This window comes from Felis catus, chromosome B4, assembly GCF_018350175.1.
Source record: "Felis catus isolate Fca126 chromosome B4, F.catus_Fca126_mat1.0, whole genome shotgun sequence".
Classification (NCBI taxonomy): Eukaryota; Metazoa; Chordata; class Mammalia; order Carnivora; family Felidae; genus Felis; species Felis catus.
Genome location: NC_058374.1, coordinates 82,785,758 through 82,800,832, shown reverse-complemented (window position 1 = coordinate 82,800,832; position 15,075 = coordinate 82,785,758). Strand labels below are relative to the sequence as shown.

The 15,075-nt window shown below is 41.6% G+C and overlaps 1 protein-coding gene across 2 annotated transcripts in view; it reads left to right on the top strand.

Moving 5' to 3' along the window:
* The window catches only part of CS (citrate synthase), a 31,918-nt gene that overhangs the window by 5,578 nt on the left and 11,265 nt on the right, over positions 1-15,075 (top strand). For both annotated transcript variants that reach the window (XM_019835081.3, XM_003988888.5), the window contains exons 2-6: positions 11,667-11,717; positions 12,271-12,378; positions 13,924-13,989; positions 14,424-14,555; positions 14,813-15,001. In XM_019835081.3, coding sequence (XP_019690640.1) covers positions 11,667-11,717; positions 12,271-12,378; positions 13,924-13,989; positions 14,424-14,555; positions 14,813-15,001 — 546 coding nt within the window. The remainder of the gene's footprint in view (positions 1-11,666; positions 11,718-12,270; positions 12,379-13,923; positions 13,990-14,423; positions 14,556-14,812; positions 15,002-15,075) is intronic.

Here is a 15,075-nt window from a genome sequence, read left to right as displayed (position 1 = left end):
CTCTTGGGAAATGAAGCAAGTTCTAGATAGTGTTTTGGCAGAATAGGGGACACGACACTATAATTAGCTCATTTCAGAGTTGCTAACCCAGACCAGTTAATCTAACCCTTAAACGAATTTGAAAAACCTTTAGAATTTACCTTTTGAATTTATTTTGTCCTTTAAGCCTCTAGGGAAGCTCAGAACGCTTTTGGGATGACAGTGCTATATAATTGTAGAATCATTATTGTTTTGTTTACTTTCCTGTTAGGGATGAACCTGAGGATCCCAGAAACCTGTAAATTGGAAGCCATTTGAAGGCTCTTGACTCTTAAAATTAGCAAAGCTCAAAAAACACAGGAGTGGAAATTTCCTGAGATCTAAGCAGAATGACCAGGATACCAAGAAGCCTTTCATTTTGTCAGCATTGCTAGCACCTGCCTGAGTTTTCCAGCTTAGCCTGCAAGTTAACTGGAACTCAGTTTTACTTTTGCTATTAAGGTAGGCTTTAAAGGGCAAAAATAAATACTTTCTGATTTGAGAAAAACTGACCCCTACTACTTTGATTCTCAAGGTCAGATGTAGTTCCACTTTTCTGAGAAGAGGTGTTGTTGTTGGTTTGTTTTTTTTTTGTTTTTTTTGTTTTTTTGTTTTTTTTGTTTAGAGCACGTGCGCATTCAAGAGCATGCACAAGCTAGGGAAGGGCAGAGGGAGAGGGAGGGACAGAATCCCAAGCAGGCTCTAAGCCCAGCCTGGAGCCTGGTGCAGGGCCCGATCTCACAAATCTCGAGATTATGACCTGAGCTGAAATCAAGAGTCGAACTTTTATTTTATTATTTTTTTTAATGTTTATTTATTTTTGAGAGAGAGAGACAGAGTGTGAGCAGGACAGGGACAGAGAGAGGAGACACAGAATCCAAAGCAGGCTCAACTGCAGGGCTCGAACTCACAAACCACGAAATCATGACCTGAGCTGAAGTCAGCCACTTAACCAACTGAGCCACCCAGGCGAGGCACCCCAAGAGTCAGACTTTTAACCTACTGAGCCACCCAGGTGCCCCTGAGAAGAGATTTTTTTAACTATGCTAGGTGACATAAATGCCAGTCATTGTACTGTTCTACCATACTCACTTTCAGGTAATTTAATGAACACCTGAGTTGGAGAGATAGACTAATTCAGAACCTTGAGATTCTTTGACTTATTTATCCAAATGAATTCATAGTAAGCAGTGGCCTTAGTATTAGCTCTGGGTGCCTTCTCTTTGTGGTACTATCTTTTCAGAAGTGACCCAGGCCTGGATTTGGGCTGGAAATTAGAGTATGGCCACTAATTCATCTCTGGACTCTTTTAACACCAAGTAACCTAGGGTTACTTAACAAACCCTACTTTTTTTTTTTTTTTTAATGTTTATTCATTTTTGAGAATTAGCCAGTATGAGTGGAGGAGGGGCAGAAAGTGGGAGACAGGATCTGAAGCAGGCTTTCCACTGACAGCAGAGAGCTTGATGCAGGGCTCGAACTGACGAACCAAGAGATCATGACCTGAGCTGAAGTCAGACACTTAACCCACCGAGCAACCCAAGCACCCCAACAAACCCCAGTTACATCTTGTACCGTCGAGAATTGCTCCTCCAGGCTAGGGTGTTCGATAACTTTGAGAAAATCAAGCCAAAAGTGTTTTTATATGATTTCTAGACCTTTTCAAGACACTTAAATTGAAACCCATGATTCCTTTACAGTAGATCTATACTACTGAACATCTCCAGTATAAATCCTAGTCTGAAATTGGGTTCAACAAAACTAGATAAAGTTTTTTTCTGTGAAATGGTAGTTAGGCTTACAGCCCTGAACTTTAGTTTTTAAAAAACATTTTTTTAAGTTTAAGTAATCTCTACACCCAACATGGGGCTTGAACTCACGACCCCAAGATCAAGAGTTGCATGCTCTTCCAACTGAGCCAACCAGATGCCCCTTATAGCCTAGAACTTTTTAAAAAAATGTGTGTGTGTGTGAGAGAGAGAAAGAGAAAGAGCAGGGGAGTGTATGTGTGTGTGTAAGAGAGAGAGAGAGAAAGAGAATGAGCAGAGGAGAGGGCCCCGAGGGAGAGAGGAAGAGACTCCCAAGCAGGCTCTGCACTGTCAGCATAGAGCCCAATGTGAGGCTCGATCTCATGAACCATGAGATCATGACCTGAGCCAAAACCAAGAGTTGGCCGCTTAACTGATGGAGCCACCCAGGCACTCCTATAGCCTAGAACTTTTAAAGGCAAGTGCCCAAATCTCAGACTACCCAAAGTGTGATGGCAGTTCCTTGATGCTTACTAGATGGGCTAAAGATGAAAAATGGAGAGTAAAAAGCCTCATCGTGTGCTAATGGTGGGATGACTGCATTTGTTCTTCCTAGTGGCCTTTAGATTAGTAATGGATGAGTGCGTGGATATGGAGAAGCAGTGAGGTGAGCATTGCTGAAGTAAATCATTAGAAGAGAAGGCTGGCATTCCTAGTTCAGATGGGCAGAAGGTAGGAAGCCAGATGTGGTGGATCTCTAGAGCTACATAGTAATTATTTTTGACCTAGTTCAGTGCTTTATGTGATATAGTAGGATGTGAAATTTAAAACAGTAGTGTGGCAGCCTTAGCGATAGAGCTTTCTTAACATATGACTCTTTCAGTTTTTCCCTCAGTTGCCCAAATTCTTTAGGTCCCTGTGTTTTTTTTTTTTTTTAAGGTTTATTTATTTAAATGATTTCTGCACCCAATGTGGGGCTCAAAGTCATGACCCTGAAATCAGGAGTCACATGCTCCTCCAAATGAGTCAGCTAGGCACCCCTAGGTTCCTGTATTTCTTTTTACATGTTACCATTTTAAAAGCTCTGTAAGTTCACAGTGGGCATTATCACCTGGGTTGCTTGTTCATATTGCACATTCATTAATCCTGTCTTCAGATTCTGATTCAGCAAAGGTAGGATGGGATCTGGAAACTTGTATTTTTTCAAGCACTTCTGTTGACTGACCTGGTGGGCCAGTAAAGCCACGTACAGGTCTCTCTTGTTTGCAACTTTATTGAATGTATATATGAAACTTTGTGTATTTGGGCTTTTTTATTTTTTTGGAATTAGTGATTATTTTGGAAATTAATTTCAAGGGCACCTGGGTGGCTCAGTCAGTTGAGTCTGACTTCAGCTCAGGTCATGATCTCAGGGTTCATGGGTTTGAGCCCCGCATCAGGCTCCCTGCTGTCAGCACTGAGCTCATTTCAGATCCTCTGTTCCCCTCTCTCTCTGCCCCTCCCCCCGCTCATTCTCATTCCGCCCCCCTCTTAAAAATAAATAAACATTTTGGGGTGCCTGGGTGGCTCAGTCGATTAAGTGTCCGACTTGGGCTCAGGTCGTGATCTCGCAGTCCATGAGTTCGAGCCTTGTGTCAGGCTCTGTGCTGACAGCTCAGAGCCTGGAGCCTGTTTCAGATTCTGTGTCTCCCTCTCTCTCTGACCCTCCCCCGTTCATGCTCTGTCTCTCTCTGTCTCAAAAATAAATAAACATTAAAAAAAAAATTAAACATTTTTAAAAAATATGACTTCAAAATTTTGACTTCAAAAATAACTATTCTAGGCAATAGTCCGTTTAGGCTACTTTCTCTAGATTTGTCTTTCTAGGCTTTTTTTTCAAATGCTTTCAGAAGTATCTTGTAAATTTCTGGACCAAAGTGTTAGGTGCTGAAACTACAAAAGAACTCCTATTGGAAGTGAGAGCAGTTTCTAGTTCCCAAGAAAGTAGGAGGAGGGCAGATCCTATCTATATACTTTATTCACTAGCATATACTTAGTGTATTTAGAATAAGTAGGTGTTTAGAAAATATTTGTTAAAGAACAGTTAGGATTTCTACTGAAAGCAAAATTAGGGCTCTTGATTCTTTTCTGAGGTTGAATTCCTGTCCTTCGTGGTCTTCCTTGGAGTGAATCTTTAGGGAAGACTCTGTTAGAAAATGACAATTAGGTAGAATTATTAAGGAACTCCTATGAGTATGGAGGTCAAAGTATGAAATCTGAATATTACTGTGCTCACACTATTAAGTGGCCTGACCAAGTAGTGCAGGCCGACTTCCAATATCACCATTGTGAAACACAGATGTTAAATGGCTTTAGTTCTCTGACCTGGTTCTGGGGAGAGAGGAGCCTTTGTCCTATGTGTGTTCTTTCTCCCTTAATGCAAGTTGTTCCTTCTGCATTGCAAGCCTTTGCAGCACAAGATTTTTCCTACCAGTTATTAGTGCATTATGTTTGCTTCATCAGCTAAGCCCGTTCTGCTGGCTTGGCAAGCTCTGATCTTTTTTTTTTTTTTTTTTTTAATGTTTATTTATTTCTGAGACAGAGAGAGACAGAGCATGAGTGGGGGAGGGGCAGAGAGAGAGGGAGACACAGAATCCCAAGCAGGCTCTAGGCTCCGAGCTGTCAGCACAGAGCCCGATGCAGGGCTCAAACTCACAAACTGTGAGATCATGACCTGAGCCGAAGTTGGTCGCTCAACTGACTGAGCCACCCAGGCACCCCAAGCTCTGATCTTTTTTCTGATGAAGGACAAGGGCTCCATTAAAATCAAGAGCATCTCTCTCAAGCTTGTAATGCTGGAGCTCTTGCATATGTTGTAAGACATGTTCTAAATGTGTCTAGGATGGAGGATCAAAGAAAATTTGGCTTTTCTCCTGTGGAATAAAGGTCCTAGGTGTGGACCAATGATGATAACAGGCTAAGAGGAGTGAGTAAGAGGGAAATAACCAATTTATTAAGTGCTTATTCAAATAGGATTCTGAGGGCACTGGCTGGCTTCAGTCAGTGGAGTGTGCAGCTCTATTTTTTTTATAATATTTATTTATTTTTGTGAGAGAGAAGTGGGGGAGAGAGAGAATCCCAAGCAGACTTTGTGGTGTCAGCACAGAACCCCATGTGGGGCTCAATCTCATTAACCATGAGATCATGACCTGACCCAAAATCAAGAGTCAGTGACTTAACCAACTGAGCCACCCAGATGCTCCTGGAGCATGTGACTCTTGATCTTGAGGTTGTGAGTTCAAGCCCCACATTGGATGTAGAGATTGCTTGAAAATAAAATCTTACAAAAAACAAAAAATAGGATTCTGTTGTTCTGAGAATTTGAGGGAGGATACAGGAGTTTCTGATGATTTTTTGGCGATTTTGCGCATACCTTATTCCAGAAATACCCTAAGTATGGTAGGCAAGTCTTTGGCAGAATTTCTTGCATGTACTAGTAGTCCTTTTCCTCCCTTGGCCCTTTAAGCTAGAGGTTCTTTTAGTTATATTTTTCTGTTCTAGTACATTTGAGAGTCACAGCTCACTTCCATCAATAGTAGCAAACTCTCTAGAAGAGTTCTTGCAAGAGATGGCAGTGTTTTGAGGTTTGAAAAAAACCTCTTAGTGATTGTAATACCCCCACCCCACCCCACCCTGTAGAGAAACATGGCTGTCAGACATCTAAGCCAGGCCCTTGTCTTTGAAAACAGCTCACTCTCTCTCTCCCCATGAAGGAGCTGACCTATTGAATGAGGTGACTCCCTGATTCACCTGACAGCTGTTCCAGTAGGGTGACTCTACACGTGGCATGCTACCAGAAGTCGAAAGCCTAGTTGCCACACCTCCGGAATTAGGGGAGGAGCTGGTAGGTGAAAGTTCAGGGATGACTCAGAGGTTTGTAACCTGTCCCATCAGTGAGTATAGCCTGCATGTACTATACAGAGCTATTGAGCTGGTCTCTTTGGCAGCTAGGTGGTAGATGAAATGAGGTGTGTAGCCTTGGGTGTGACAGTCCTCCAGCATCTCCTTTCTAGTCATTTTTTCAGCTGGGTAGTTAAATTTGTTTCAACTTCTTGAGACTCCTCCCCTCTTCATCAGTAGGTTTGTAAGGTTCTTAAAAAGGAAATTAGGGCTTTATTTCCTATTCTACAGGTAGAGGGAATTATCCATTCACCCCTTCCTCAGGCCTGACTGCCTCTTTCCTGGAATCCAACTCTGGGAGAGAGTAGTGACACTTGAGGTGTTAGGTAATAGGCCAACACATTTCTAAGAAACACATGTTTATTGAACTCACTTATGCAGAAAGCACTGTTCTGGATGCTTTCATGCGGATTATTTTGTACAGTCTACTCCTCTACCTTGAAATTGGCTCTATTATTGCCAATTTAGAGATATGAAAACTGTGACTTAGGAAAGTTAGGCCATATAGCCAAGGTAACACAGCATGATAATAACAGAACCTGGATTTAAAACTTGATTGTAGGGGCGCCTGGGTGGCTCAGTCGGTTAAGCGTCCGACTTCAGCTCAAGTCACAATCTCGCGGTCCATGAGTTCGAGCCCCGCGTCGGGCTCTGGGCTGATGGCTCAGAGCCTGGAGCCTGCTTTGGATTCTGTGTCTCCCTCTCTCTCTGCCCCTCCCCCGTTCATGCTCTGTCTCTGTCTCAAAAATAAATAAATGTTAAAAAAAATTTTTTTTTAAATAAAATAAAATAAAACTTGATTGTAATAACTGTACATCCCAGAGTCTACATTCTACCCTTTTGCTCCCTTGCTTAACACTTTAGGCTATGTATACATCTCAGACTTTATTGTTCATATGAATCAGATTTGGATGCAGTAGGTCTGAAGTGAGGCCCAAGAGTCTGTGTTTCTCACAAGCTCTAAGTAATGCTAGTGCTGCTGGCTAGGCAGTCATGTTTTATTTAAAAAAAAAATTTTAACGTTTATTTATTTTGAGAGAGAGTGCACATGCACAAGCAGGGGAAGGGCAGAGAGAGAGGGAGAGAGAGAGAATCCTGTGCTGACAGCTTGATGCCCAGTGCAGGGATTTGAACTCATGAACTGTGAGATCATGATTTGAGCTGAAACCAATTTTCGGATGCCTAACCTACTGAGCTATCCAGGTGCCCGTAGGCAGTCATATTTTAAATAGCAAGGCTTTTGAGTACCTTTGTATATGTCCTTCTTAGAGCCTTAACTCAGACTTTGAGCTAAGTAGCTTGAGTGTTATCCTAAATGTGGAGAAGGAAAGGGAAACAATACGGCTGAGCCTTTAGCAACACAGTTTGAACTGTGCTGGTCCATTTATATGTGAATTTTTACAGTGCAGTACTGCAAATGTGTTATCTCTTCCTTATGATTTTGTAGTAACATTTTCTTTAGCTTTTTTGTAAGAATACAGTAGGTAAAATATATAACATACAAAATAGGTATTAATAGACTATGTTATCAGTAAGGGTTCCAATCAACAGTAGGCTGTTAGTAGTATAGTCTTACGGAAGCCGAAAGCTATACCCAGGTTTTCAACTGCATGGGGGATCTGTATCCCTAAGTCCTGTGTTGTTCAAGGATCAACTATAGTTAGTTGTTTTGCTTTGGATGTCTGTTAATTTAGTAATGTAGGTGGGGCTAGAACCCAAATTTTCTTTCCTAATTCCAAATCATGTGCTCTGTTTTCTGCATCATTAGGTAAAATTGTTCTAATTTGAATTTTTCCTATCTAGCTTTTTGAGTGGTTATAGCACTGAATTGCTGCCTTTAAAATCCTTCTGATTTCTTTAGTTTTCTTTAAGCTGCGGGGTTAGCTAAAAATATGACTCATCCTGATGCTGAAGGGCATGAGAAAATGGCCAAAATGTTTAATTTTATGTACTTATTTATATAACAAATGCAAGGCACTTGCCATAGGCCAGAAGTGGTTTCAAGTGCTTTATAAATGTTAACTTAATTAATCCCCACAGCAATCCTTTGAGATAGGTACTATTATTGTTCCCATTTTACTGATAAGGAAACTGAGGCACAGAAAGGTTAAATGACTTGGCTAGGGTCACACAGCTAATAAGTGGCAGAGAAGGGCAGTAGAAACAGAGTATACTACCTTTATTCCATAACTACATAGCCAAGCTATCCATATACTAATGTTGCTTTGCAAATCAGAGATCTGGCCAAGTGTTGCTGATAGAGATTAGGGACAGTTAAAATCAGCCCTCTAAGTTACTCCTGAGACTCCTCACATTAAATGGCAAAGACACTCACCACAAAGGAAATTAAGACTTTGATGATGTTGAAAGTGGAATGATAGTTATAAGTTTCTTTTCCTATGCATGCTTTTAAAGTAGCATTCATATAAATAGATCTGCAAAATGACTAGCAAAGCAGCAGTGATGACCCAGCTGAGTCTTTTTTTTTTTTTTTTTTTTTACGTTTATTTATTTTTGAGACAGAGAGAGACAGAGCATGAACAGGGGAGGGGCAGAGAGAGAGGGAGACACAGAATCTGAAACAGGCTCCAGGCTCTGAGCGGTCAGCACAGAGCCCGATGTGGGGCTCGAACTCACGGACCGTGAGATCATGACCTGAGCCGAAGTTGGATGCTGAGCCACCCAGGCGCCCCCCAGCTGAGTCTTTTAAATGATGTTGCATTCTCACAGCCTTTTTAGGTGATCTTCCATCCTTTTCTTTGTGATTTCCTCTTTTTTGTTGTTTTTTGTTTGTTTTATCTTAAAGTAAAAGAAGAGGGCAGCTCATTGATTGAAGCAGTTCCCACTCACAAGGGGGAAAAGGCTGTTTTGTTTTATGTTCATGTTCCTAGAAGAAAGGCCTCCAACCTGGGGGAATTCCATTTTCATCTTAAGATCTGGACACTCACTCTTTGTAGAGCTTGGATAGAAAGAAGCTTGTTTGTTTATTTTTAGTTTGAGAGATAGAATGGGGGAGAGGGACAGAGAGGGAAGGAGAGAGAGAATCTTAAGCAAGTTCCACACCCAGCACAGAGCCCAATGTGGGACTCGATCCCACCAACCTGGGATCATGACTTCAGCTGAAATCAGGAGTTGGACACTCAACTGAAAGAGCCATTCAGGTGTCCCAAAGATTTTATTTTTAAGTAATCTCTACACCCAGCGTGGGGCTCAAACTCCCAACCCCGAGATAAGAGTCGCATGCTCTTCTGACTGAGCCTGCCATATAGAAACTTAAAGATGGTTTGAAAGTGGAAAAATTACCATTATGGAGACATTTCAACTTCTTTCTTCTCTCAGATGATACATTCCCCTGTAACCTTTTTAGAAACCAAACGAGGGGCGCCTGGGTGGCGCAGTCGGTTAAGCGTCCGACTTCAGCCAGATCACGATCTTGCGGTCCAGGAGTTCGAGCCCCGCGTCAGGCTCTGGGCTGATGGCTCAGAGCCTGGAGCCTGTTTCTGATTCTGTGTCTCCCTCTCTCTCTGCCCCTCCCCCGTTCATGCTCTGTCTCTCTCTGTCCCAAAAATAAATAAACGTTGAAAAAAAAAAAAATTAAAAAACTATATTAAAGAAACCAAATGAAACCACAACAACAACCAACCAACCGCAATTAAAAGGTCTGCTACAGGGCTGATGTAGTGTCTGGGAGGTAGCCCAGAACTTCTTTAACAGGGATTCTGTGGGACCATGGAGCATGGAATAGAACTTATTCACGTGTTTTCCTTTGTTCACTTTTTGGTGACTACTAAGAAAAAGTAAAAGCATTTCTTAGGTGCTAGGTCAAGTTCCCATTTGTCCTATGTTGGATGAAGAGGCTAAAGGCCTGTTTGTGCTGCCTACTTCTTGCCCAAATGGTCCACAGTGAGCCAGAGGAGACTCTTTAGGAAGTTAATGAAAGGAGTTAAGGACAGTCCTGTTTAACAAGCTGAGCAGTCCCCCTCTGTTTTACTTATTTAATGTTTATTTTTGAGAGAGAGACAGAGTGTGAGTGGAGGAGGGGCAGAGAGAGAGGGAGATACAGAATTCGAAGCAAGCTCCAGGCTCCAAACTGTAGGCACAGAGCCCAATGCGGGGCTCGAACTCAGGAACCGTGAGATCATGACCTGAGCTGAAGTCAGACGCTTAACCGACTAAGCCACCCAGGTGCCCCACTCCCCCTTTGTTTTAGGAACATAGCTTACCTTGTAGTCTGAATTTAGCTTTGGATTGATTTTTTTTCTTTTTTTTTTTTCTTTTTTTTTTTTTTAATTTTTTTTTTCTTCAATGTTTTTATTTATTTTTGGGACAGAGAGAGACAGAGCATGAACGGGGGAAGGGCAGAGAGAGAGGGAGACACAGACTCGGAAACAGGCTCCAGGCTCCGAGCCATCAGCCCAGAGCCTGACGCGGGGCTCGAACTCACGGACCGCGAGATCGTGACCTGGCTGAAGTCGGACGCTTAACCAACTGCGCCACCCAGGCGCCCCTTGGATTGATTTTTTTTCTTTTTTAATGAGTTGATTCTTTTGAAAATAACCTTTACTGAAGGATCTCTTCCCTTTTCAGTCCTCCCTTATGCCCCAACAGAAAGAAGGGTACTAAATTCTAAAAACAGAGCTCCAGTCCTAGTGAACTCTCACTTAGGCATGTAGTGTTTTGGAATTTGTACAGTACGGTTGCTTAAAATGATTTTTAGCACAATCAGCAATGCAATAGTTAAAAGTGTATCTGGCCTTTTGGCAAAAGGAGGAAAGGTGTGATCTTGCTCCTGGATTAGTTTATGTGTACATGTAATCTTTTTAGTTTGGAAAGTGCTTTCTTTGTAATATCATTGTAATTATGTGAGATTGTATGGTGAGTATTTAACACCAGTTTTATAGATGAGGGAAATGAGGCTTACGTATCTTGTTTTATCTTCAAAATAATGTGCAGAAAAACTAATCTTGTCAAACTTCATAGGTACTTAGTAGTGTAATTGGTTTTCTTTTTTCGAAGGCAGCATTGAACTTTATGTTGCAACTCAGCAATGTTATAGAAAGTAGTTTTTCTTTTGGGGAGAAAAAAAATATCTCTAAACAATGAAAACAGGCCAGCTATACTATTTACCTTTGTAGTGAGGGATAGTCTTGAATCTCAGACCTGTCTATATGGTTCTAAAGTATATCTTTAAAAATTCCTTTAGTACAGGTATTTAGGTGATAAACTCAGCTTTTGTTTATCTGAAATGTCTTTATTTCACCCCCTTTTTTAAGATTTTTTTTCTCACCTAGATATAAAACTCTAGCTTAATAATTATTTTCTCTCAACATTTAGAAGGGAATTTTCCAGTTTTCTAGTTTCCCAATGCTGTTGTTGAGTAGTCTGTTGTTACATTGTAGATATTCTGTCTTCTGTGTGCTTTTTCCAGGAACCTTTGAAGTAGTGTGGTGAAAGGCTCCTTCTGCCTGTGGGCTCTCCTAGACTGGAGAGGTTGAAGTGCTTCCAAAAGACTAGGTGCTGGACAGATCTTACCAGCAGGATTAAGTAGTTGATCAGTTTCCTCATTTGCTTTTCTCAGGGCCACTCAGAACTATTGACAGCTAGATTGGGATGGCCTGGGTACTCAACAACTGCCTCTCTGACCTTTTCTGTGCCTAACCAAGCCAAGCCCTGAAACCCAGATAATGGGAAAGAGCCTCTCCCCAGGGAATGCTATTAAAGCTATGGATGCAAGAAGCAGAGTTAAATCTGCTACTGCCTCCAGACTAGGAACTCTTTCAAAGCTGTGCAGGGCCTTTTACAACTTTTTTTTTTTTTTTTAATTTTTTAAATTTATGTCAGACTGTCCTTAGAGGCTAAGATGGAGACACAGAGAGAGAGGATGAGTCACTATAACTCCTTCTTGTTAATACATAGGAAGGAGGAATAACTGTTGCATAAGGTTTTGTGTTTTCTTTACAGAATGCATCCTGTCTTGTTCTTGCTGCTCGGCATGCCAGTGCGTCCCCTACGGTAAGGTTTGGAAAAGAAGACTGAGAATCACTGAGGCAATCTGATCCTGGGATTGAGGGGACAGTAAGCAACCGTTGGTTGCCACCTAGCCTCTCATCATATCCTGAGTTCTCTGAGAGGTGTCCGTTGTTACTATTGTTGTAACTATTATTATTACTACTATTTTAAGAAATAATTTATTCAATAGTATAGCGAGGTGGGATATCAAATATCTTTGCCTAATTTCTTTTTTTAGTTGTGGTAAAATATATATAACAAAAATTTCCATTTTAATGATTTTTAAGCGTATAGGTTAGTGGCATTAAGTACAACTATTACTACTGTCCATCTCCAGAACTTTTGCACCTTCCCAAATTGAAACTATGACCCAATAGTAAACTCCTCATTCCCTCCCTTTCTGCTTAATTCTTTTTCATCTGTGCCGAGTAGTTGGCCAGATTTCCCTGGCCGATAAAGAAAGCCAAATTCTAAAAAAATGTCTTAACATACCTATTTTGTAGGAAATCTAATCAATATTTTGACCATCACTTAGCCTTTCTACTTCTCTTTTTAGAATTTGAAAGACATATTGGCAGATCTGATACCCAAGGAGCAAGCCAGAGTAAAGACCTTCAGGCAGCAACATGGCAAGACAGTAGTGGGTCAAATCACTGTGGACATGGTAAGGATTGTGGGGTTTGGGCTGGAAAAGTAGCTCTGTAATATGCTTCAACGAAAATACCATTCTCTTCACTGACTATTCAGAAGCATTCTGTCCCACACATGGAAATGTTGGAGCTTATGATGTTCATTAGAAATTAGACTGTTCTGGGGTGCCTCAGAACAGTGGCTTAGTCGGTTGAGTGTCTTGACTCTTGATTTTGGCTCAGATCATGATCCTAGGGTCATGGGATCAAACCCCATGTTGGGCTCTGCACTGAGCATGGACCCTGATTAAGATTCTGTCTTTTTCTTCCTCTCTGCCTCTCCTCTCCCTCTCCCCCGCTCATGCTCATTCTTTCTCTCTTAAAAAAAAGTTGGGGGGGGAGCGCCTGAGTGGCTCAGTCGGTTGAGCGTCCAACTCCGGCTCAGGTCATGATCTCACGGTTTGTGAGTTTGAGCCCCGCATCAGGCTCTGTGCTGACAGCTCAGAGTCTGGAGCCTACTTTGGATTCTGTGTGTCTCTCTCTCTGCCCCTCTCCAGCTCGCACTCTCTCTCTCTCTCTCAAAAATAAATTAAAAAAAAATCAGACTCTTCTTTTCTATAAACTTAATAGCTTAACCTAATTTACCTATGAGAGGGATGAATGAAGTTTCTGTTCCTTTTCCCAACCCCTCAGCTTTTGGAGCAAGAGCTCTCTGTTAGAGCTAATGCTGTCCATGGGGTGCCTAGGTGGTTCAGTCGGTTGAGTGTCCAGCTTCAGCTCAGGTCATGATCTCACAGCTCATGAGTTTGAGCCCCACATTGGGCTCTGTGCTGACAGCTCAGAGCCTGAAACCTGCTTCATATTCTGTCTCCATCTCTCTCTCTCTCTGCCCCTCCCTGCTTGTGCTCCTGAGTGTGCTCTCTCTCTCTCAAATATAAATAAACATTAAAAAAAAATTTAAGGAGGGTGGGGGAGAGGGAAAAGTGGGTGATGGGCATTGAAGAGGGCACTTGTTGGGATAAGCACTGGATGTTGTATGTAAGCCAGTTTGACAAATTATATTAAATAAGTAAATAAACAAACAAAAATTTAAAAGTTACAGTTAATGCCATCCTGACCATCCAATTATACGACAGCTCTAACAGGCTCTCTAGAGCAACTTTAGGATGGCTTCTCCAGCCCTAAGAGTCTGAGCAGCTCAAATGATAATTCCACAGCAGTGTTTAGCCTTTGGTCTCTATCTCCTTTCCCTGTTATAGAACTCATTCTGTTTACTTTGGTTGGTGAGAACGAGGGAGTAAGAGTAGGTAAAAGAAAAATACAAGAAGAAAAGGAAACAAACAGAGGCAGACACATTAAATAAAGATAGCAATTTTTCGACTTAAGAATTTCATTTCTAATGTTAGCAGTCTTCCTTGCAAAGTCCCATTCTATAGTATGCTGCCTCCTCAGGAATCTTCTTTCCACAGACCAAGTCTTGCAAATCAGAGAATAAATTTCCTCTTTCAGATTCCATGAAGCACTAACAAACTCTAGCTTGAATTATTCTGATTACTGGTTACATCTGTCTTTTTCTTTAGATGTATGGTGGCATGAGAGGCATGAAGGGATTGGTATATGAAACATCAGTTCTTGATCCTGATGAGGTAAGAGACCCTCATGTCAATCAGTAATAATCACTGAATTTACTGACTATTGTGCACAGCATGGATTAGACCAGTGAGGGTAAGGAAAACAAAATAAAGCATCGTCTTCATGTTTTGGAAGATGGAAAATAGGTTCATATGGGATAACTGAAGAACAAGTATACCTATTTAATATATCAACGAGTAAAACTAAAAGTACCAAGCAGAATTAAGTTATGTGGAGATCTAAGCTTTAAAAATTCTATTCTAGGGCTGTCTGAGTAGTTCAGTCAGAAGAGTTTCCAACTCAGTCTCACAGTCGTGAGTTCAAGCCCCACATTGGCCATGGAGCCTTTCTAACTTGTTGAAAGATCTGATAAGAGTGGGACTAGTCAATTATGTGACTTCTAGGGTAATAAACTTACGATTTGTACCTCTTACTCTTCTCCCTCCAGGGCATCCGTTTCCGAGGTTACAGTATCCCTGAATGCCAGAAACTGCTGCCCAAGGCTAAAGGGGGTGAAGAACCCCTGCCAGAGGGCTTATTTTGGTTGCTGGTAACTGGACAAATCCCAACAGAAGAACAGGTAAAACAGAAGGATGTTAGCCCTTCTCATTCTTCTCCTTCTTTGCCTTTCTCTAATCTCAGACACTTAATCCTGATCTGACTCTGGGTGGTATTTTTTAGGGATGTGTAGTGAGGGGAAGGAATCAGATCAGACTTCTGCTGTATAAGTGGATTGGGTTGTATTCTCTTGGATTTTCTTTACTCAGATGTCACTGTCTTTTTATTTCTCTTCTTTTTCCTCGCATAGTGTTCTGACCAGTGTCTCCCTTATCACAGGTGTCTTGGCTTTCAAAAGAGTGGGCAAAGAGGGCAGCTTTACCTTCCCATGTGGTCACCATGCTAGACAACTTTCCCACCAATCTACATCCCATGTCTCAGCTCAGTGCAGCCATTACAGCCCTCAACAGTGAAAGCAACTTTGCCCGAGCATATGCAGAGGGTATCAACCGAACCAAGTACTGGGAGGTAGGAAATTCTGATGCAATGATTGATGTGTGATGGGGATTGAAAGGACTTAAATATGAAGGAAGAAAAAGGAA